Here is a 24,970-nt window from a genome sequence, read left to right on the forward strand (position 1 = left end):
GTAATGAAATTGAAAGTATAATTAAAAATCTTCCAACAAACAAAAAAGTCCAGAACCAGATGGCTTCATAGATGAATTCTATTAAACATTTAGAGAAGAACTGACATCTCTCCTTCCCAAAATCTTCCAAAAAACTGCAGAGGAAGGAACACTTTCTAAGCTCAGTCTATGAGGCCACCATTAGACAACTGTGAGTCACTCAGTTGTGTCCGACTCTCGACTGTAGTCCACCAGGCTCCTCTGCCATGGGGTTTTCCAGGCAAGAATACTGGAGTGGGCAGCCATTCCCTTCTCCAGGGGATCTTCTCGATCCAGGGATGGAACCTGGGTCTCCTGCATTGGCAGGTGGATTCTTTATCATCTGAGCCACCTGAAAGCAAAATGTGTGTGAAAGTCGCTCAGTTGTGTCTGACTCTTTGCAACCCCATGGACTGTAGCTGGTTAGGCTTCTCTGTCCATGGGATTTTCCAGGCAAGAACACTGGAGTGGGTTGCCATTTCCTTCTCCCCTTCAAAGATACCATGAAAAGAGACAATTACAAGCCAATATCACTGATGAATACAGACGCAAAAATCCTCAACAAAATATTAGCAAACCAAATCCAACAACACAGTAAAAGGATCATACACCATGATCAAGTGGGATTTATCCCAGGGAAATAAGGATTCTTCAATATCCACAGATCGATCAGTGTGATATACAACATTAAAAAATTAAAGAATAAAACCATATGATCATCTCTATAGATACAGAAAAAGCTTTCAACAAAATTCAACACTAATTTATGAGAAAAACTCTCCAGAAAGTGGGCACAGAGGGAACATATCTCAACATGAGAAAGGTCATATATGACAAACCCACAACAAACATACTCAATGGTGAAAAACTGAAAGCATTTCCACTAAGATCAGGAACAAAATAAAGATGTCCACTCTCACCACTATTATTCAACATAGTTTTGGAAGTCCTAGCCATGGCAAGCAGAGAAGAAAAAGAAATACAAAGAATCCAAATTGGAAAAGAAGTATAACTGACACTGTTTGCAGATGACATGGTACTACACATAAAAAATTCTAAATATCCCACCAGAAAACTACTAGAGCTCATCGATGAATTCAGCAAAGTTGCAGGATACCAAAGTAATACACAGAAATCTCTTGCATTCTTGCACTTCCTTTGTGGCACAGTGGATAAGAATCCACTTGCCAATGCAGGGGACATGGGTTTGATCCCTGGTCTAGGAAGACTCCACATGCCACAGAGCAACTAAGCCCGTCCACCACAACTACTGAAGACTACATGCTCTAGGGCCAGCAAGTTGCAACTACTTGAGTCTGCACGCTGCAACTACTGAAGCCCGTACACCTAGAGCCTGGGCTCCACAACAAGAGAAGCCACCACAATGAGTCACCTGTGCACTGCAACTAGAGTAGCCCCTGCTCTCGGCAATTACACAAAGCCCATGTGCAGCAATGAAGACCCAGTGCAGCCAAAAATAAATACAGCAGCATGTACGTCTCACACACACACAAAAGAAATCTCTTGCATTCTTATACACTAACAATGAAAGATCAGAAATAGAAATTAAGGAGACAATCCCATTTACCAGCACATCAAAAAGAATAAAATACCTAGGAATACATCTACCTAACGAAGCAGAAGACCTGTACTCAGAAACTGTTAAGATACTGATGAACGAAATCAGAGATGACACAAACAAATGAAAACATATACCATGTTCTTGGATTAGAAGAATCAATACTGTGAAAATGACTATACTACCCAGAGCAACCCCCAGATTCAATGCAATTCCTATCAAATTACCAATGACATTTTTCACAGAACTAGAACAAAAATTTTTACAATCTGTATAAAAACAAAAAAGACCCTGAATAGCCAAAGCAATCTTCAGAAAGAAAAAAAGAGCAGGAAGGCCCTGCCTTCAGACTATACTACAAAGCTATAGTCATCAAAACAGTATGACACTGGAACAAAAACCTGAAATATAAATCAATGGAACAAGATAGAAAGTCCAGAGATAAACCCACACACCTATGGTCACTTAATCTGTAACAAAAGAAGCAAGAGTATACAATGAAGAAAAGACAGCCCCTTCAATTAGTGGTGCTGGGAAAATTAGCCACTTACATGTAAAAGAATGAAGTGAGAACACTCCCTAACACCAGACACAAAAATAAACTCAAAATGGATTCAAGACCTAAATGTAAGGCCAGACACTATAAAACTCATAGAGGAAAACATAGGCAGAACACTCTTTGACATAAATGCAGCAATATCTTTTTCGATCCACCTCCTAGAGTAAAAATAAACAAGTGGGACCTAAACAAACTTAAAAGCTTTTGCATACCAAAGGAAACCATAAACAAAACACAGCCCTCATAATGGGAGACAATATTTGCAAATGAAGCAAGTGACAAGGGATTAATTGCCAAAATACACAAACAACTCATGCAGCTCAATATTAAAAAAAACAAACAATCCAACTGAAATATGAGCAGAAGACCTAAACAGACATTTCTCCAAAGAAGACATAAAACGGCCAAAAAGATGGTCAACATGGCTCACTCATCATTAGAGAAACGCAAATCAAAACCACAGTGAGGTATCACCTCAAACCAGTCTGAATGGCCATCATAAAAAAATCTACAAACAATAAATGCTGGAGAAGGCATGGAAAAAAGGGAAACCCCCCTTCCCTGTTGGTGGGAATGTAAATTGGTACAGCCAATATGGAGAACAGTATGGAGGTTCCATAAAAGACTAAAAGTAGGACCACCATATGACCCAGCAACCCCACTCATGGGCATATATCCGCAGAAAACCATAATTCCAAAAAGTACATGCACCACCTCAGTGTTCATCACAGCACTCTTTACAACAGCCAAGACGTGGAAGCAACCTAAATGTTCGTCAACAGAGGAATGGATAAAGAAGATGTGGTACCTATATGCAATGGAATATTACTCAGCCATAAAAAAAGAACAAAATTATGCCATTTACATGAATGGACCTAGAGACTGTCATACTGAGTGAAGTGTGAAGTAACAAGTTAGACCCAGAAATATGACAAATCATATTTGTCTAAATATGATATTGCTTATATATGGGATTTAAAAAGAAAGTACAAATGAACTTAGTTACAAAACACAAGTAGTGTCACAGATATGAAAGAAACCAAACTCACGGTTACTAGGAGATAAGGCAGGAGGGATAAATTGGGAGACTGGTATTGACATATACATACTACTATTTATATAGCTAACTAACAAGGTGCTATTGTGTAGCACAGGGAACTCAGTACTCTGTAATGCCCTATATGGGAAAAATATATTTAAAAAGGTTGGGTATATGTATATGAATCACTCTGCTGTACACCTAAAACTAATGCAACTTTGTAAAGGAACTATGTGTGCCGTGCTTAGTTGCTCAGTGGTACCGACTCGTTGCAACCCCATGGACTGTAGCTTCCAGGCTCCTCTGTTCATGGGGACTCTCCAGGCAAAAATACTGGAGTGGGTTGCCATGCCCTCCTCCAGAGGATTTTCCTGACCCAGGAATCAAACCCAGGTCTCCCACATTGCAGGGAGATTTTTTTACCATCTGAGCCAACAGAGAAGCCCAAGAATACTACAGTGGGTGCCTATCCCTTCTCCAGAGGATCCCTTCACAGAGGATGAAATGGCTGGATGGCATCACCGACTCGATGGACATGGGTTTGGGTAGACTCCGGGAGTTGGTGATGGACAGGGAGGCCTGGGGTGCTGCGATTCATGGGGTCGCAGAGTCGGACATGACTGAGCGACTGAACTGATCCCTTCTCCAGAGGATCTTCCCGATCCAGGAATCAAATCGGGATCTCCTGTATTGCAGGCAGATTCTTTACCAGCTGAGCTACCATGGAAGTCCTCCCATAAGTTTTTTTAAAAAAAAACTTATTTGCTCTCTGCCCTATTAGCACAGAAAACTCCTGAGGCAGATGCAATGATCAGGAATTTAAGATCATAATCTAGACTAGAAAGTAATGAAAAACAATTTCTCCATTCAACCAAGTAGCTGGTTAAGCTGATTGATTTACATGTAAAAAAGGTTAAAGATGTCATTATTATTGAATAAACTGATAAAGCACAAGTCAAGGTTTAATCAAACGAGACTTAGTACCCTTAATGTCAGAAGCCACACTTCATCAGAGCTAGGAACTGAAATTAATTCTAGTCGTTCTAAGGGCTGATATTTTCTTAGGAAATCTTACTACAGACAGCCCCAGAGAGAGAGGGTACCTTTCAGGTTCTAGTCAAACAAACCAGTTCTACAATTCCTCGGTCTTCTCGCTACCATAGCCATGAGCAAACCTGTGCTCTAGAACAAGTCTACCACCAAATCCGATCTCCCACAGGTTCCCCTTTGCATTCACTTACATAACTTTCTCCACTCCAACTTCTCATCTGTTTAGTGTTACTGGAGAAAGTCATGAAACCAAATGGGTCTGCTTATATATTTATGCTACCTAACTGTAAACTATTACTGCTAACTGATTTTACACTAAGCTAGCTGATTTCCTACAGCACCCACTGCAATGTTTCAAGTCACATCTCAAGAGAACCTTCTGCTATTCTCTGATTGCAAAACTATTAGACACAAGCTCTTATCAATTTAACTTTTCTCTATCTACAACCATCCTTGCTTTCTTATCAACTGCCTCCAAGGAAATATCTTATCAAGGTAAGCAATTATTTTTAAAATTTTTAACAACTTATTGACCAAAGACTTATTAATACATCTTTTGTTACCTGAATGTTATTGACCAGAAACTTAACAAATTGCTGGCCACAGGCATTAGTTTCTACAAAATTTCCCTTGTTAATAATTTGTTAATACATACTGATAAAATCCTCTTGAAAGATATGCCAATTTACACTACCAGCAGCATGAGTATAATTATGTTATAGATCTTTTTTTTTTTTTTCATTATATGGTCACACTGTCTTTGCTGCCTTTCTACTGGAAGTTATCTTTTTCTCACTGATTTGTTTAGAAGGATATTAATCTCACTTTTCTTAAATATTTTACAAATATTCCCCACAATTTGCCATCTGCCATAGGTTTTTAAACATACATAAATGTTAGGTATTAAATTTAGCTTTTTCTTTGCTGAGTTCTATGTTTGCTTTCATGCTTCAAAATCTTCCCCCTTATGAAATCAAATGTTCATCTATATCTGCTTCTATTACGTTCCCAGTTTAATTCCTGACAGTAAGCTTTAATCCATGTTGAAGTTACTTTGTGTATAATCCTTTCCCCCCACTGTGCAAAAAAAAAAATCATCTCAGAACTATTTATTGACAAATTTACTCTTTCCTCTAGGTTTGAAATGCTAAATTTTATCATATGCTAAATTCGTATAGACATTTGAACCTATTTCAAAGGCTATCTGTTCTGCTCCAAATATGCTAGTACTTAAGCTCTATTTTCCTGAGCTCCAAGTTAATACATTTCTACTCTGCTCTGTGATGCTGAGGTGGGAACTCTGAACCACGATACTTCTTTGCCTGTTAGTTTCAAGATTCACCAACAGGAGGCCAAGAAGCAATGAAGGTGGATAGAGGATGAACAATAAGAGGGGTAGAGGACAGGAGATGATCCTTCCTGAAGGCTTGTTGTTTCTGTCTAAACAATCCCAGGCACAGCCCTTTGCCTCAGCAGCTACAGTTTCCAGCTTTTTCCCTTAAGTATCATGAAGCGGACAGAGTCCCCTACCTCCAGCGGCAAGTTCCAGCTACCTCGGATCACCTGCTCTGAATCCTGAGTAGCAGCTAGGTAACACCCCTTTCCTTGGAGTTTTGAATCCTGGCTCCAGGGAACCTCTCCCCTAAACTTTGTGGAGAATCCAGAAATAAACCAGTGCACTTACAGTCAATGAACCTATGGCAAAGAAGGGTAAAATATGCAGAGGAAGAAAAAGAAAGTTTTCAATAAGTGATTTTGGGAAAACTGGACAACATGCAAAAGAATGAAGTTAGAACATTTTCTCACACTGTATATTTTTTTAAAAAATCAAAATGGATAAAAGTCCTAAATGTATGACCAGAAACCACAAAACTCTTCTTAGAAAACATAGGTAGTACACTCTTTTATAGAAGTCTTAGCAATTTTGTTTCACCTCAGCCAAGGAAAACAAAAGCAAAAATAAACAAATGGGACTTAAACCTAAAAGCTATTGCACAGAAAAAACTACCCACAAAACGAAAAGACAACCCACTGAACTGGAATAAATTAAACGGTCTGTCTCATAAGGGTTAAAATCCAAAGTACATAATAAACTCATAAAATTCAGTATCAAAAACTCAAAAGCCACTCAGTTAAAAAACTGAGCAGAGGACTTCCCTGGTGATCTGATTGTTAAGAACCCACCTGCCAATGCAGGGGACACAGATTTGAACCCTGATCCAGGAAGATCCCACATGCTGCAGAGCAACTAAGCTCATGCACCACAACCACTGAGCCAGTGCTCTAGAGCCCGTGAGCCACAACTACTGAAGCCCACAAACCCTAGACTCTGTGCTCTACAACAAGAGAAGCCACCACAATGAGAAGCCTGCATACAGCAACTAAGAGCAGCCCCCATTCACCCCAACTAGAAAAAGCCTGCATGCAGCAGTGAAGACCCAGCATGACCAAAAGTAAATAAATAAATCTTTTTCTTTTACATGAGCAGAGAACCTGAACAGGCATTTTTCCAAAGACAAATAGAAGGCCAACAGAGACACATGAAGAGATGCTCAACATCACAAATCATCAGGCAAATGTAAATCAAAACTACAATGAGATACCATCTCACATCTATCAGAATGCATGCATGCTCAGCTGCTTCAGTCTTGTCCAATTCTTTGCAACCCCATGGACTGTAGCCCGCCACATCCCTCATGTCCATGGGATTCTCCAGGCAAGAATATTGGAGCGAGTTGCCATTCCTTTCTCCAGGGGATCTTCCCGACCCAGGGATCAAATTTGAGTCTCCTGTATTGCAGGTGGATTCTTTACTACTGAGCCATGGGGAAGAATGGCTACAGTTAAAAAGACAACAAATAACAAGTGTTGGCAAGGATGTGGAGAAAAGGGAACCCTCTTACACTGTTGGCAGGAATGTAAACTCATGCTACCACGATGGGAAACAGTATAAAGGTTCCTCAAAAAAAAAAAAAAAAATTAAAAACAGAACTGCTACTAATGAAAAGAACAAAGAGGCAGAAGACCAACAAGGAAAGAGAACACTTTCAACATATAAACCAACTAGACCTACCAGATAGGTTTTCCCATAGAAAACTCTGTGTAACAGTAGAATACATACTCCTCTCCAGTGCACATGGATCATTTTCTAGGACAAACCACAGGCAAGGCCATAATACAAAGCCCAACAAATTTAAAAAAGGTTAAACTCATACAATATTTGTTCTCCCACTGAAAAGAAATGAAAATAAAAGTTATTAATAGAATGAAATTTAGGAAATTCCAAGTATGTGAAAACTTTAAAACATGCTCCTAAATAACCATAAGTCAAAAAAATGACAGGTATATACCATAAAATGCTCTGATGTGAATGAAAACAAAACACAACATACTAAATCTTACAGGAAGTAGTGAAATAATGTTCAGAGGGACATAAAGATGAGCAAAATAAAGCAGAAAAAAAAAGAAAACAATAAAAATTAGAGTGGAAATTAATGTAACAGAGAAAAGAAAAATGAGAGATTCAACAAAACTGAAAGCTGGTTCTTTGAAAAACATCAACAATATTGACAAAACTTTAGCTAGACAGACCAAGAAAGAAGATTCAAAATACTAAAATTGGTAACTAAAGGGGGACACTGCTCCTGGTCTTACAGAAGTAAAAATGATTATAAAGGAATACTATGAACTATACTGTTGTTGCTTAGTCGCTCAGTTGTGTCTGACTCTTTGTGGCCCTATGGACCATAGCCTGCCAGGTTCCTCTTGTCTATGGAATTTTAGAATACTGGAGTGGGTTGCCATTTCCTTCTCCAATAAACTGTATAAATAACTTAAATGGGCAAATTACTAAAATGATACACAAACTACTGATAATTGATACAAGAAAGAGAAAATGTGAATACACCTATAATTACCAGAGACTGAAACTTTTTTTTAAATCCCACAAAGAAAAGCCCAGGCCCAGACGACTTCACTGATGAATCCACCAAACTTAAATAACACCAAGTCTTCAAAAATTCTTTCAAAAACATAAGAGAAAAGCATAATTTCCAACTCATTCTATGAGACCACAGACACCAAAACCTGACAAAGATATCCCAAGAAAGAAAACCACAGACCAGTATTTCTTACAAACATGGACACAAATATTCTCAACAATATACAAGCAAACTCAATCCAACAATATATGAAAAAGATTGTACACTATGCCTAAATGGGATTTATCTCAGGAATGAAAGGTTGATTCAAAAATCTGAAAAGTAATTGAATAAAGGTCAAAAACCACATGATCATCTGAGTAAGATACAGAAAAAGCATCTGACAAAATTCAACACCATTTCATGATTTAAAATATACAACAAACTAGAAATAGTAGTAAATTTCTCAACCTGATAAAGGCTATCTATGAGAAACATACAGTTTTAAGCCACTTGAAAAAAGACTAATCAGGAACCAGATAGGTGGATCCCTGTCACCACTTCTATTCAGCACTGTACTGCTGCTGCTGCTGCTGCTGCTAAGTCGCTTCAGTCGTGTCCGACTATGTGTGACCCCATAGATGGCAGCCCACCAGGCTCCCTCGTCCCTGGGATTCTCCAGGCAAGAGTAGGGGAGTGGGTTGCCATTTCCTTCTCCAATGCATAAAAGTGAAAAGTGAAAGTGAAGTCACTCAGTCGTGTCCGACTCAGCGACTCCATGGACTGCAGCCTACCAGGCTCCTCCGTCCATGGGATTCTCCAGGCAAGAGTACTGCAGTGGGGTGACATTGCCTTCTCCGCAGCACTGTACTAAGGTTCTAGAAAGGGAAATGAGGCAATGAAATGGAACAAAAGGCATCCAGATTAGCAAAGAAGAAACTGCAGATGAACTAACTTGAAAGACTCATAATTCCCAATTTCAAAATTTCCAACATAGGCTTTCCTGGTGGTCTAGTGGTTAAGAATCCATCTGCCAATGCAGGGGACACAGGTTCGACCCCTGGTCCAGGAAGATTCCACATGCCAGGGGCCAACTAACTCCATGCACCACAACTACTGAGCCAATGCCCATGCTCTGCCACAGAGAAACCGCCATCAGGAGAACTCAGTGCACTGCAATGAAGAGTAGCCCTCACTCTCTGCAACTACAGAAGAGACGACACAAACAGATGGAAAGATATACCATGTTCTCCAACTGGAAGAATCAATACTGTTAAAATGACTATACTACCCAAAGCAATATGTAGAGTTAATGCAAATTACCAATGGTATTTTCCACAGAACTAGAGAAAAAAATCTTAAAATTTGTATGGAAACACAAAAGACCCCAAACAGTCAAAGCAATCTTGAGAAAGAAAAATGGAGCTGGAGGAATCAGGCTCCCTGACTTCAGACTATACTACAAAGCTACAGTGATCAAAACAGTACAGTACCGGCATTTAAAAAAGAAATCCATATCAATGGAACAGGCAGAAAGCCAAGAAGTAAACCTATGCATCTATGAGCAATTAATCTACAACAAAGGAAGAAAGTCTATACAATGGAGAAAGGACAGCCTCTTCTATAAATAGTGCTGATAAAATGGGCCAGCTACATGTAAAAAAATGAAATTAGAACATTCTTTAACACCATACACAAAAAAACACTCAGAATGGATTAAAGACCTAAATGTTAGACTGGATAATATAAAACTCTTAAGAGAAAAACACAGGCAGAACACTATCTGATATAAATCACAGCAATATCTTTTTCAATCCATCTCCTAGAGTAATGGAAACAAAAAGAAAACAAACAAATGGGACCTAGTTAAACTCAGAAGATTCTGCATAGCAAAGCAAACCATAAACAAAAGGCAACCCAAAGAATGGGAGAAAATGTTTGCAAACTATGTGACCAACAAGGGATTAATCTCCAAAATTTACAAACAGGCCATATGACTCAATATATAAAAAAAAAAACAAAACCCTAATCAAAAATGGGAAAAAATTCTAAAAAAAAATTTCTCCAAGGAGACAGATGGCCAAGCTGCTGCTGCTGCTGCTGCTAAGTCGCTTCAGTCGTGTCCGACTCTGTGCGACCCTATAGACGGCAGCCTACCAGGCTCCGCCGTCCCTAGGATTCTCCAGGCAAGAATACTGGAGTGGGTTGCCATTTCCTTCTCCAGTGCATGAAAGGGAAAAGTTAAGGTGAAGTCACTCAGTCGTGTCCGACTCTTAGCGACCCCATGGACTATAGCCTACCAGGCTCCTCCATCCATGGGATTTTCCAGGCAAGAGTACTGGAGTGGGGTGCCATTGCCTTCTCCGAGATGGCCAAGAGGCACAGGAAAAGATGCTCAATATAACTAATTATTAGAGAAATGCAAATCAAAACTACAACAAGACATCACCTCACACCAGTCAGAACGGCCATCATCAATAAATGGCCAACAATAAATGGTGGAGAGGGTGTGGAGAAAAAGGAACCCTCCCACACTATTGGTGGGAATGTAAATTGGTACAGCCACTATGGAGAACAGTATGGAGGTTCCTTAAAAACTAAAAACAGAGCTACCACATAATCCAGCAACCCTACTTCTGGGCCTATATCCAGAGAAAAAGATGGTTCAAAAGGATGCGTGCACCCAATGTTCAGCACCGTTTACAACAGCAAACACACAGAGCCGACCTAGACGTCCACTGACAGAGGACTGGATAAAGAAGATGTGGTATACATATACAATGGAGTACTACTCAGCCATTAAAAATAACTAGATAATGCCATTTGCAGTAACATGAATGGACCTGGAGATTATCATGCTAAGTGAATTCAAGTCAGACAAAGATAAATATCCTATGACATTATTTATATGCAGAATCCAAAACAATGATACAGATGAACTCATTTACAAAACAGAAACAGACTCACAGACTTAGAGGACAAATTTATGATTGCTAAAGGGAAAGGGTGTGGAGGAGGGATAGATTGGGAGTTTGGGATTGACATATATGCAATGCTATATTTAAATTAGATAACGAACAAGGGCCTACCGTATAGCACAAGGATCTCTGCTCAATACTCTGTAATAACCTAAATGGGAAAAGAATTTAGAAAAGAATACATACATGTATACATATATCTGATGCTGAAGCTAAAACTCCAATACTTTGGCCACCTGATGCGAAGAATTGATTCATTTGAAAGATCTGATGCTGGGAAAGATTGAAGGCAGGAGGAGAAGGGGACGACAGAGAATGAGATGGTTGGATGGCATCACTGACTCAATGGACATCAGTTTGAGTAAACTCCGGAAGTTGGTGATGGACAGGGAGGCCTGGCATGCTGCAGTCCATGGGGTTGCAAGGAGTCAGACACAACTGAGCAACTGAACTGAACTGATATATATAACAACCACTTTGCTGTACACCTGAAACTAACACGTTAATCACTGATACTCCAATATAAAATAAAAATTTTAAAGTCACATGAATGAAGCAAGAATATACAGTGGAGAAAAGACAGCCTCTTCAATAAGAGGTGCTTGGAAAACTGAACAGCTACATATAAAAGAATAAAACCAGAACACTTTCTACCAGACACAAAAATAAACTCAAAATGGATTAAAGACGTAAAATAAGACCTAAGACCTATAGTAAGATATGACACTATAAAGCTCTTAGAGGAAAACAGGAGGAACATTTTTTAACATAAATGGCATCAAGATCCTCTCTGACCCACCTCGTAGGGTAACTGAAATAAAAATAAACAAATGGGACTGAAACTTAAAAGCCCCTGCAAAGAAAAGGAAATCATAAACAGGACAAAAAAACAACCCTCAGATTGTGCAAAAATAACTGCAAATGAAGCAAGAGACAAAGTATTAATCTCCAAAATGTACAAGCAGCTCATGAAGATCAATATCAAAATAACAAACAACTCCATCAAAAAATGGGTGGAAGACCAAAACAGATATTTTTCCAAAGACGACATACAGATGGTCAATAAACACATAAAAAGATGCTCAACACTGCTCCTTATTAAAGAAATGCAAATCAAACTACAATGAGTTATCTCCACAGACCAGTCAGAATGGCCATCATCAAACAATCTACAAATAATAAATACTGGAGAGGGTGTGGATAAAAGGGAACCCTCTTTTACTGTTGGTGGGAATGTAAATTGATATAACCACTATGGAGAACAGTATGAAGGTTCTGTAAAAAACTTAAAATAGAACTACCATGTGACCCAGCAATCCCACTACTGGGCACATACCTCAAGAAAACCGTAATTCAAAAAGATACATGTGCCCCAACATTCATTGCAGCACTATTTACAGTAGCCAGGACATGGAAGCAACCTAGATATCTACAGACAGATGAATACATGAAGAAGATGTGATACATATATCAATGGACTATTACTCAGCCATAAAAAGTAACAAAATTGGGTCATCTGCAGTGATGCGGATGAACCTAGAGTCTGTCACACAGAGTGAAGTAAATGAAAAAAACAAATATCATATATTAACACATATATATGGAAACTAGATAAATGGTTCTGATGAACCTATTTGCAGGAGAGGAAGAGACATAGATGCAGAGAACACACTTGTGCACACAGCAGGGGAAGGAGAGAATGGAACAAACTGAGATAGTACTATTGACATATATACCATTTTATACATGGTAGTAAAATAGATAGCTAGTGGAAGCTTCTGTATAACACTGGGAGCCCAGTGCTCTGTAGCGACCTAAAGGGATGGGATGTGGGGTTGGGAGGGAGGGGATATGTGTATATGTACAGCTGATTCACAATGCTGTACAGCAGAAACACAAAATTGTAAAGCAATTATCCTCCAATTAAAAAATTGCTTTTTACAAATCACATGAATAAAACAGCATCTAATCAATAAACATTCTAGGAAAACAATGCCCATAATTGATTAAAATATGCAAGTTCCTTGAGTACTTTATGAAATAAAGTCTAAATAGAAACAAAGATACACAAATAGATTTAACCAATGCAATATTTTATTCCAGAACAAGAATAATAGCAGTTTTTCCTTACTAGTTCTATATATCACCAATTCCTCAAGAAAAATGAAACACGGAGAATCATAAAACTGAAAGGCTCGTATCAAATCTCAACTTCCTGAGCTGTAATATGAAACTAAAACAAATAGGCTAAGAACAAAGAGTTTGACCAAGTCTTGGAGGTTTGATTCTGTTATTTAAAATCAGATATTCAAAGATGAGATGAAAAGCAAAACAGACATCTATTATGCCAAAATATCTTAGATCCACGACAGAGTTTCAAGGCCCTATGGATATTTAGGGGCTGGCACAAAGGAGGCAAAATCTGACTGTTTACATAAATGTCAATTACAGAAGCCTTTGAAAGATAAAATTTAACTCACCGTCTGTGTCCTTAACCATATCAAGTTTAATGGCCTTTGTTCCATCGAAGCAAAATGCCCGGATGGAATTCAATCCTAACAATAATGCATTCTGCTTTATTTTTTCTACTTTGTTGGATATTTTATCCAGTGCTATCACTTCTCCCTAAAAAAAAAAAAGAAACATAAAAAAGTGTAAATACAAAGGAATCATGAAAATTATCAAAGAAAAAAACTTACGAATAATTATACTCTTCCACATTTTCCTGCTTCCCCCAGTTTTAAAGGTGAATTCATGATCCAAATGTATACTAAATTTACATCAACTACCTATTTAGCATTTCCTTTTAAAGGACACAATCTTGCCAGATAATTTTCTTATACTGCCCATCTACTTTTACTCCACAGAACTCAAAACTGAACAGCAGTGTTAGCAATCTTCTCCCAGATGGTGCTAGTGGTAAAGAACCTGCCTGCCAATGCAGGAGACGTAGGAGACGTGGGTTCAATCCCTGGGTCTGGAAGACCCCCTGGAGGAGAGCATGGCAACCCACTACAGTGTTCTTGCCTGAGGAGCCTGGCGGGCTACAGCCCATGGGGTCACAGACTCAGACACGACTGAAGCGACTTATCACGCAAAGAAACTTTAAAATATGCATTTGAGATAAATATTAAAATATCACCAATTTAATGTGCCTTGCTCACCTCTGGAAGAGCACGTTTTTCTGAGACATTTGCCTTCTAAAACTCTGAGATGCAGACGAATGTTACTTGTAAAATCAGCCTTCATCCCAGTACTTTCTGAGCTATGTACACGTAACAAAATTCATGTGAATTCTGACAATTAAAGGCAGAAAAATATAAGCCTGTATCGCAGCAAAATGTTCTGAACTATAAAAAACAGTTCAAAAATAATTTTACATGGAAATACTTAAAGTCAAAGTCAATGGGACTTTCCTGGCAGTCCAGTGGTTAAGACTTCACGTTCCAAAGCAGGGGGTGCAGGTTTGATCCCCAGCTGGGGAGCTAAGATCACACATGCAGCGGCACAGCCAAAAAAAGAAAACATGAAAAAACAGAAATAATATTGCAACAAATTCAATACTTTAAAAATGGTCCATATAAAAAAGAAATCTTTAAAAAATGTCACTAAAGACAAGAGGCTACAGTTTTCTGAATAGGCTGTGCTATTTACAGTCAAAGCTATGGTTTTTCCAGAAGTCATGTATGTGATGAGTTGGACCATAAAGAAGGCTGAGCACTGAAGAATTGATGCTTTTGAACTGTGGTGTTGGAGAAGACTCTTGAGAGTCCCTTGGACTGCAAAGAGATCCAACCAATCCATCCTAAAGGAGATCAGCCCTGGGTGTCCATTGGAAGGACTGATGTTGAAGCTGAAGCTCCAATACTTTGGCCACCTGATGCCAAGAACTGGCTCATTTGAAAAGACCCTGATGCTGGGAAAAATTGAAGACAGGAGAAGAGGATAACAGAGGATGAGATGGTTGGATGGCATCACTGACTCGATGGACATGAGTTTGAGCAAGCTCTGGGAGTTGGTGATGGATAGGGAAGCCTGGCGTGCTGTGGTCCATGAGGTCACAAAGAGTTGGACATGACTGAGCAACTAAACTGAACTGTGATATTCACATGGTATTTTAAAACACTCTGTGAAATGGTTCTGCAGAGATAGTGACACAAACTCTTCAATGTATTTTGCTTTTTTCCCCTCCTTGTGTGACATATGCACTGACTGCATAGATTATATAGTCCTGAAGATTTGCTGATCATGTTCCTGAAAGTGACACCAGGTTGAGCAGTCGGCACAGTTCCAATTAAAATCGTGATGGACAGGAAAACCATTTCAAGTGAGTGGAACTGGAAAAGTAGGCGAAAACCACCAGAATAAGGTTCCAGTGTAACTACAGTGAAGGAGAAAGTGCACTGGCCGAAGGTTGCTTTTACAGAAGTACGAGACAGGAGGCTACACTTACACAAAGTCTGGTTAACTATAGAAAAACAAATCAACAACGACAACAAATCAAAAGCAGTAATGGAATCCGTGATTCAATTCTGACTCAATTATTTCTATTCAGGTTCCTGGGGTGCTGGCGCACCGGGAGGTTGCCTAAACAGCCCCAATATTTCAAGTCTTCACATATTGTCACCCTCTGCTGTTGACCTTGCAACACTCGGTTGGTCCCAGCTGGTCTCAGCCACATGGTTTGCACTGGCCAACAGGATGACAGCAAAGGTGATGTAGGCAGAGATTCGAAAAGCGCTCCACCAGCATCCTTGTTCTGCACTGTCCTCTGCCACTGCTGACCCTCACTACTGCCCTCTGCTGGGCGAGCACCCTGGCCCCACAGGAAGCTGAGAGACACAGGGACCAGAAGCAAAACACTCCAGTGGCTTCAGCTGAGCCAACACCATCCAACCCAAGCGAGTGAGCCCACCAAGGTCATCAGAACCTCTGGCTAACCCATCATTGACCCAGTGCTAGAGCCAGGCAGGCTGGGATCAACTGAATCACACAGACTCCAGAATGGACTCGGAGTAAGCCGTGAGCCACCCAGGCTGTGTGGCTGTTTTTAAACAACGCTGATGCTGAAGCTGAAGGCCACCTGATGTGAAGAGTCAACTCATTGGAAAAGGCCCGGATGCTGGGAAAGACTGAAGGCAGGAGGAGAAGGGGATGACAGAGGATGAGATGAGTGGATGGCATCACCGACTCAGTGGACATGAGTTTGAACAAACTCCAGGAGACAGTGAAGGACAGGGAAGCCTGGTGTGCTGCAGTCCATGGGGTTGCAAAGCGTCGGACACGACTGAGCAACTGAACAACAACATGGCTGATTTTTCCCTGCCAAATGCGCTCCTCTCAGAGTCCTCCCAATCCAGCAGCTCCGTCTCTCTAGGTTCTCTGGCCAAAAACCTAAGGAGTCACCCTTGGTTAGTCTCTCATTTCACAACCCACGTCCAACTTACCAACAACTCCTAACAGCTCCAGCTTGAAAATATAGCCAGAATCTGCTCAACTTCTCACCACCTCTGTGACATTCCCTGAATTACTGTCTCCTAAGTGGTCTCTCTGCATCTACTGTGCCCTCTTACAGACTGTTTGAGGCCTCGGCCAACGTAAGACGCAATCTCCCATCTCTGGAGCAGGTGAAGTCCCCTCAGACCCTGGCAAAGGTCCTCTGCCAAAACACCTCGGGCCCGACCCCATCTCTCTGATTCTCTCCCTCATCACTTAGTCCACACAGCAAAACTACGCAGGTTCCCCCAAAAAGTCAAGACAGCCTCCAGCCTCAGCATATTTGCCTTTACCATTTCCTCTCACTGGAACATCCCTCCCACCTGTAAATCTTTCCCAAATACCACCTTCCCAGGGCGGCTCTCCCTCGCCACCCACATGAAACTGCAAACTCACTCTCCCTTCTCCCCATATCCCCAAGCCCCAGAACCCTCCCTTTGTGTTTCACCATAGCCCTTACCACAATTACATATGCCTTATCTTCTACTCATTTATTTGTTATCTGTGCTCCTTTACTGGAATGTAAGCTCCATGAAGAAGGACATTTTGGTCATTCTGGTTTATTGATATACCACAGTACTCATCATAAGTATTTTTTTAAATCAGTCCAGCAATCAATTAAAATCTGACTCTTGAAAGATTTGACTTTCAAGATTTGACAAAATCTTGACTCTAGCTCAAGAAAGCTATAAGTTCATTGCCTCATTTTAGATTCCTTTGCTGTCCACCTGAAACTATCACAACATTATTAATCAGCTATACTCCAATATAAAGTAATTTTTTTAAAAGAAAGAAAGAAAGCTATTGTAACTGAAGCTACTAGCATGCATATTTTAGGAACCATCTGGTTTTACGGAATTTGAAACAAACAGGAAAGGCAACATCAACTGGCATACATTTCTTGAGCTGAAGAATCTCAGTTGAAGCATAGAGTGGTTACAAAGCCACACAGCTTTAAACACAGCAAATATGCATATGAAGGAAAAAGAAGTAAAATCTAAGCTACAGTTATCCAAGGACAGACTTTTCTTTTGTGACAGTGACACAAGTGACACACCATGAGTAGTTCTGCACACAGAAGGCCTCACCTGATCGTGCATTAGTGCTGCAATGTGTGTTGTTTTGCCTCCGGGCGCTGCACACAAATCTAGAATCTTCTCTCCAGGCTGAGGATCCAGAACATGACTTACTACAGCAGATGGCAAATTCTATAAGGGAAAAATAAAATGATCAGCTGTCAATGACTCTAGATCACTTTAAATTTCAGAAACAGAGAAAGTAGAGATTAGTGGAGGGACTTCCCTGGTGGTCTAGTGCTTAAGAATCTGCCTGCCAATGCTGAGAACATAGGTTCGATCCCTGGTCCAGGAAGATCCCACTTGCCGTAAAGCAACTAAACCCGCACACCGCAAATAGAGAGTAGCCCCTGCACCACAATGAGATAAAGCTCGTGCTCAGCAACAAAGACCCAGAGCAGCCATAAAAAAAATTAATAAATAATCTTTAAGAAAAGATTACCGGAGGTAACCCAGTACAACGTCCTCAGCCAAGAGTATGTTTTTTGTAAACATACCAGTGTCAGAAAATTCTTAATTTCCCAGGGTATCTTGTGATCTCACAGGGCATCCATACACACACATACACACATGCATGACACACTTCCCCAACCAATTCACCAAAAAATGCACACTGTCCTTTTTCAATTCAGTGGTTCGCAACATTCTGGAAGCGAGAGATGTCTTATAAGCGTGAAAAAGTTTTGTATCTTTTTTCCCAGAAAATGTACAAAACCTTGCCATATGGGGTGCTTTGCTAATTCCGACCTAAGAATCCTCGTTTTATGCCATTGATGCCTCTTAAAGGCATACCTGGGCTCCTATCTCCCCACCACGACCACACTTCAGCAACAGAAAGTGAAAACATTTTAGCTATTTCTGGTTGGCACTCAGAAATATATTATGAAAGATTACACAAGCCAAAAGTACCTCCATCAATAGGTATGTTTTTATTAAATTATCAACATATTATTAGTATTCATTATATAAACACTAGAGGATGACGGGTCAACCTTCAGCATGACAGAATTACATTATATAATCATTTGTTTTAAAAATTGTTTGGCAGGAAAAAAAATAAGAGGTTAACAAGCATAGGGCTATTTATTTATTCATTTTTAATGTTTTAGGCCACACCATGAGGAGTCCAGGGATTGAATCTGTACCACCTACACTGTGAGCATGAAGTCTTAACCACTGGACCACCAGGGAAATCCAGCATGCGTGCTATTTTTTAAGTTCAAAGGCTTCCATTCATTCTCACGCTGAAACACATCAATTCATAGGTACCCAGAAACTACCTTGAGAGCGTTACAGTGCTCAAGTGAATACAAGATCACCCCTTCAAAAGAGAAAACCAATGGTGAGGAAGGAGACAGACAAGCAAGCTCTCCTTCTCTCTGTGCACAGATGGGCGTATCCCGAGTATTAAGACCAACGCCCATGTCCGTGCTCTGCAGCCTCAGAGTCACGCGGCTGATGACAGGATTTTTACCAAATGTATTTAAAGTGTTGTTTCACTAGCCATTGAAATTCAGAGCCTTTTTGCTTGTTACAATGCCGTTTGCAACAAGGAAACAGACCAGCTCAGCAAAGCTGACAGGGAGCTCATCATCTGGGTGATCAGCCTAGCCAATAGGTGCTCACATAGCGCGGTCGTCCACAGTGCCCAGTAAAGGGTCTTCTCGAAGAACCCAGTGCTCTCTGCCCAGGTCTGCGTTAACTAGAGAAAGTCTGACCTCCCTGCCCAGGAAAAGGCAGTGCTGGAATGGGTGCTTGCTATTTCCCAAGCTGATGACATAACAGATGACCGTTTCAAAAAGCTCCAGGTGCACAGCCTCAATCAAGAAGATACCTGGGATATAGCTGCAATTTCACTTTTTTATGCCATGTCCAATCACCTTGCTCATTTTGTCAAACTTGTTCCCAAGAAAGAAGTCTACTGGATGAGCTGAACCAATGACGTCAAAGACACCAGGAGTGAACCTGCTGCTCACAAAGTGTAACGACCTGAACAGAAAGATCAGTGTTTACATTTCTAGCACGTTACATCACAGGACACCACTTGGGAAGTAATTCTTTTTAAATACTGAATCAACGGACAGGAAAGAAAGCAAATAAATTTGTCCGCTGCCTGCTTGATGAGATAGATCCTAAGGAACATTTGACATCTAGGTCTAGGAAAACCTTTTACGTTTTTACTTTGCTTGTGATCTGAAAGGAGCATCAGGAGCAAAGGAGTTCGGATGACGCTTAAGGCATTTCTGATGAACTGATTGACATCTGTGACTTTCAGCAACAGCTGAACATTTTTAGCTTTAAAAAATAGAGCTACATAGATATTGGTCTATACAGACTGTGGTTTGAAATAAATTCCTTGTTAACACGATGGTATTTTAAGGCTCTGAGGACTTCCCTGGTAGCACAGTGGATACGAATCCACTGTCAATCCAGGGGACACGGGTTCAATCCCTGGTCCGGGAAGACACCATGTGCCACAGAGAAACTAAGCCCATGTGCAACAACTACTGGAGCCTGTGCACCTGGAGCCTGTACCCCACAACAAGAGAAGCCACCACAATGAGAAGCCCGCACACCACAACTAGAGAGTAGCTCTCACTCACAACAAGAGAAAAGCCCACACAGCAAAGAAAACCCAACACAGCCAAAAATAATTTTTTTAATTAAAAAAAAAAAGGGTAAAGGTGCTGAAAGGCAGTGTGTAAATAAAAGCAGGCACAAAGTTATTCTTTCTTTACTGCCTTCTCCATTTAACCTCCAGCGATTTTTGCTTTTTCACTGAAAGGTCTTAAAACCACGGTCATCTCAATAGAATTTTAGTCCTTGTGTAGTTTCTTCTTCTTTTAGGTTTTAGTAAAAATTATTTCAAACAAGAGAGCACTCACATTTTAAGTACAAGTGTAAGAAAAAAGCCAAAACCTGACACAGTACTAGATGACTTGTTCTATGTGTTACAACTACCACTGCGTTAAGTTTGTGACCATCTTAAACTTTTCAGGAATCATTTTCATTTATCTGATAGTTCAGTTCAGTCGCTCAGTCATGTCTGACTCTCTGCGACCCCATGAACCGCAGCACGCCAGGCCTCCCTGTCCATCACCAACTCCCTGAGTCCACCCAAACCCATGTCCATTGAGTCGGTGATGCCATCCAACCATCTCATCCTCTGTCGTCCCCTTCTCCTCCTGTCCTCAATCTTTCCCATCATCAGGTTCTTTTCAAATGAGTCAGCTCTTTGCATCAGGTGGCCAAAGTATTGGAGTTTCAGCTTCAAAATCAGTCCTACCAATGAACACCCCAGGACTGATCTCCTTTAGAATGGACTCATTGGCTCTCCTTGCAGTCCAAGGGACTCTCAAGAGTCTTCTCCAACACCACAGTTCAAAAGCATCAATTCTTCGGTGCTCAGTTTTCTTTAGATTCCAACTCTCACATCCATACATGACTATTGGAAAAGCCATAGCTTTGACTAGACGGACCTCTGTTGGCAAAGTAATGCCTCTGCTTTTTAGTATGCTGTCTAGGTTGGTCATAGCTTTTCTTCCAAGGAGCAAGCGTCTTTTAATTTCATGGCTGCAGTCACCATCTGTAGTGATTTTAGAGTCCAAAAAAATAAAGCCTGTCACTGTTTCCACTGTTTCCCCATCTATTTCCCATGAAGTGATGGGACCAGATGCCATGACCTTAGTTTTCTGAATGTTGAGTTTTAAGCCAACTTTTTCACTCTCCTCTTTCACTTTCATCAAGAGGCTTTTTGGTTCTTCTTCGCTTTCTGGTGTAAGGGTGGTGTCATCTGCATATCTGAGATTATTGATATTTCTCCCAGTAATCTTGATTCCAGCTTGTGCTTCATCCAGTCCTGCATTTCTCATGATGTACTCTGCATATAAAACCTTGGCGTACTCCTTTTCCTATCTGGAACCAGTCTGTTGTTCCATGTCCAGTTCTAACTGTTGTTTCCTGATCTGCATACAGGTTTCTCAAGAGGCAGGTCAGGTGGTCTGGTATACCCATCTCTTTAAGAATTTTCCACAGTCTGTTGTGATCCACACAGTCAAAGGCTTTGGCATAGTCAATAAAGCAGAAATAGATGTTTCTCTGGAACTCTCTTGCTTTTTCAATGATCCAACGAATGTTGGCAATTTGATTTCTGGTTCCTCTGCCTTTTCTAAATCCAGCTTGAACATCTACAAATTCACGGTTCACGTACTGTTGAAGCTTGACTTGGAGAATTTTGAGCATCACTTTACTAGCATGTGAGTGAGTACAATTGTGCAGTAGTTTGAGCATTCTTTGGCATTGCCTTTCTTTGGGATTGGAATGAAAACTGACCTTTTCCAGTCCTGTGGCCACTGCTGAGTTTTGCAGATTTGCTGGCATATCAAGTGCAGCACTTTCACAGCATCATCTTTGAGGATTTGAAATAGCTCAACTGGAATTCCATCACCTCCACTAGCTTTGTTCATAGTGATGCTTCCTAAGGCCCACTTGACTTTGCATGCCAGGATGTCTGGCTCTAGGTGAGTGATCACTTCATCGTGATTATCTGGGTCGTGAAGATCTTTTTTGTACAGTTCTTCTGTGTATTCTTGCCACCTCTTCTTAATATTTTCTGTTTCTGTTAGGTCCATGCCATTTCTGTCCTTTATTGTGCCCATCTTTGCATGAAATGTTCCCTATTTGGTATATGTTGGTATCTCTAACTTTCTTGAAGAAATCTCTAGTCTTTCCCATTCTATTGTTTTCCTCTATTTCTTAGCATCAATCACAGAGGAAGGCTTTCTTATCTCTCCTTGCTATTCTTCGGAACTCTGCATTCATATTGGTATATCTTTCCTTTTCTACATCTTATATTGAAAATAATAATAACAGTAATGATAATAATGCTGCCACCTAACCAGCAGATTGTAACAAATCATATCAGTTACTGTATATGAAAGTACATCACAAACTGGATAAGGCAAAATAAATTACTTGTTATATCACAGCAATTGATAACCATCTGAGCAAAATCTGCTAATAGTAAACCATTTGAATCTCACTCACAATCATATGTGGCACACTAATACGTATAGCAAATGCATGCATTATTTAAGGATTAATATGCTGAGATGGAAAGCAATCATTACAATAAACTATTAAAACACTGTTGGGCAAAGGAAGGGAGAAAACGTAGCTGAAAATCTCAGCCTTTTCATGCTATCAAAGATAGATCAGAAAATATACAAATACACTGCAAAAAAAGAAATGTTAACAGAAACAAAACAAATCCTTAGATTTCAAATAATTCACTGAAGGATATTTCAATGTCACTAAATATTTGCTTTTACAAACACTTACCTGTAAAAATAAATAGTTGGGCAGTACATCATCAAATGAAGGGCTGAGATACACTGGCTCTGTCATTCTTACACCTACACCTCTGAAAAATGGAAATCTAATGTTACTCAGTGTAAATTAAACAGTCTACACAAATGGCATTGCCAACTCAATGGACATGGGTTTGAGCAAGCTCCAGGACATGGTGAAGGACAGCGAAACCAGGCGTGCTGCAGTCTATGGGTCACAAAGAGTCGGACATGAGTGAGAGACTGAACAACACAAACTCCACTTCTAGGAATACACTCAACTGGTATGTCAAATGTAAGATGTTCCACCTTTTAAAAACTTTTTTCTATTCAACACCAAGATACTTAAGAGTATTCCTGTGGATTATTTCTGGATTTTTACCCACAATAGAGAAGGCCACTGGGAGCACTAAAAAGGATAAAGACACATTAGGTACCACTGCATTCAGAGATGTGAATAGACCAAACAGCAAAGACCCTCTGAGTCTTTACTCCCTGATGCATTCTCATCTTTGGTAATAGATTTATGACCCCTGTTATTAGCCTTTCAATTCAATAAACATTTTGTGAAAGCTTCATTTTGCCAGCCAGTATGCTCAGTATTTGTATGAAAAATAAAAATTTATGTAAGAATCATGCTGGTGGTAAGCCATTACAAACGTGCCTCCCCGCTTCCCTCTCAGCTCTTTAGAGAGTGGCTGCCCAGTGCTGACACAATCCATGGGCTGACCTTTACCATCTCGTGGCAGTGGAACTGACCACAGAAGGAATGGCCAGGGACCAGGACAGCACAGAGGAAAGTGATCCACCAAAACAAATATCGCAGTCAGAAAGACTCTCAGAGTCTCTCCAGAGCACATAAGTACACTGTTTGAGAAAGCCAAGCATGGCCAGGTGCACAGGCCACACCAGAGGGAGAGAGAAAAAGAGGGAATCGACACGCTGTTCCAAGGATTAGAAGGCACAGAAAGAAACACAGTCTGATCATAAAGGCAAAGACAAGAATCAGGACATGGGGCTTCTCCGGTGGCTCAGCAGTCAAGTATCTGCCTGCCAATGCAGGGGACCCAGGTTCAACCCCTGACCTGGGAAGATCCTGCATGCCGTGGGACAACTAAGCTCATGTGCCACAGCTACTGAGCTTGTGCTCTAGAGCCCGGGAGCTGCAACTACTGAGCCCACATGCCACAACTACTGAAGCCCTCATGCCCTAGAGCCCGTGCTCCACAACAAGAGAAGACACTGCAATGAGAAGCCTGCATATTGCAACTAGAGAGTAGCCTATGCTCGCTGCAACTAGAGAAAAGCCCATCCAGCAAAATCAAAGAGCCAACACAGCCAAAAATAAACAAAAAATTTAAAAAGAATCAGGATTTGAATGAGTTCAAGGGTACAAGTAGAGAAGAGAGTCCAGGTGAGGAGAACAAGACCAGAGCCTATAGACACAGCAGGCAGACGATCTCAGAGTTTATGAACTGGTCTGGGCAGAGAAGCACCTACACAGACAGTGTGGACCCTACTTGATATAGGCAGGTGGGCTAATTCTACTCACAACACTTCTGACACCAAATGTGTGGTGTTCTTTCTCACACCCATCAACTCTCCACCTCTCTGGACACCAAGTGGATAACCTACAATTCAGTTCCCTTCTGACAGATTGCCCGGGGTCATCGTCAGAATCCACTGGTTCAGTCCAATAAGACTGGACCCGTGCCGGGTGCCAACTGCACTTCCCAGGCTGCCACCTGGCTGGAAATGTGGACGTTCCCAAGACTCTCTCCTCAGCTTGACAGTTCACCAGAATGACTCACAGAACTCAGGAGAACAGTGTATTTATGATTACCAGTTTATTATGAAGGATACAACCAAACAAAAGGGATGCAGGGCAAGTTACGGGAGGGGGCACA

General features: G+C 40.6%; 1 protein-coding gene across 11 annotated transcripts in view; it reads right to left on the reverse strand.

Moving 5' to 3' along the window:
• NSUN6 (NOP2/Sun RNA methyltransferase 6) overlaps nt 1–24,970 on the reverse strand; it is a 153,148-nt gene that overhangs the window by 9,873 nt on the left and 118,305 nt on the right. For all 11 annotated transcript variants that reach the window (XM_081553791.1, XM_081553787.1, XM_081553792.1 and 8 more), the window contains 3 exons: nt 23,056–23,137; nt 17,728–17,847; nt 13,624–13,768 (listed from right to left, as the gene is read on the reverse strand). In XM_081553791.1, coding sequence (XP_081409917.1) covers nt 13,624–13,768; nt 17,728–17,847; nt 23,056–23,137 — 347 coding nt within the window. The remainder of the gene's footprint in view (nt 1–13,623; nt 13,769–17,727; nt 17,848–23,055; nt 23,138–24,970) is intronic.

The sequence above is a fragment of the Giraffa tippelskirchi genome, chromosome 13 (assembly GCF_054371585.1).
Source record: "Giraffa tippelskirchi isolate mGirTip1 chromosome 13, T2T-mGirTip1v1.2.pri, whole genome shotgun sequence".
NCBI lineage: Eukaryota > Metazoa > Chordata > Mammalia > Artiodactyla > Giraffidae > Giraffa > Giraffa tippelskirchi.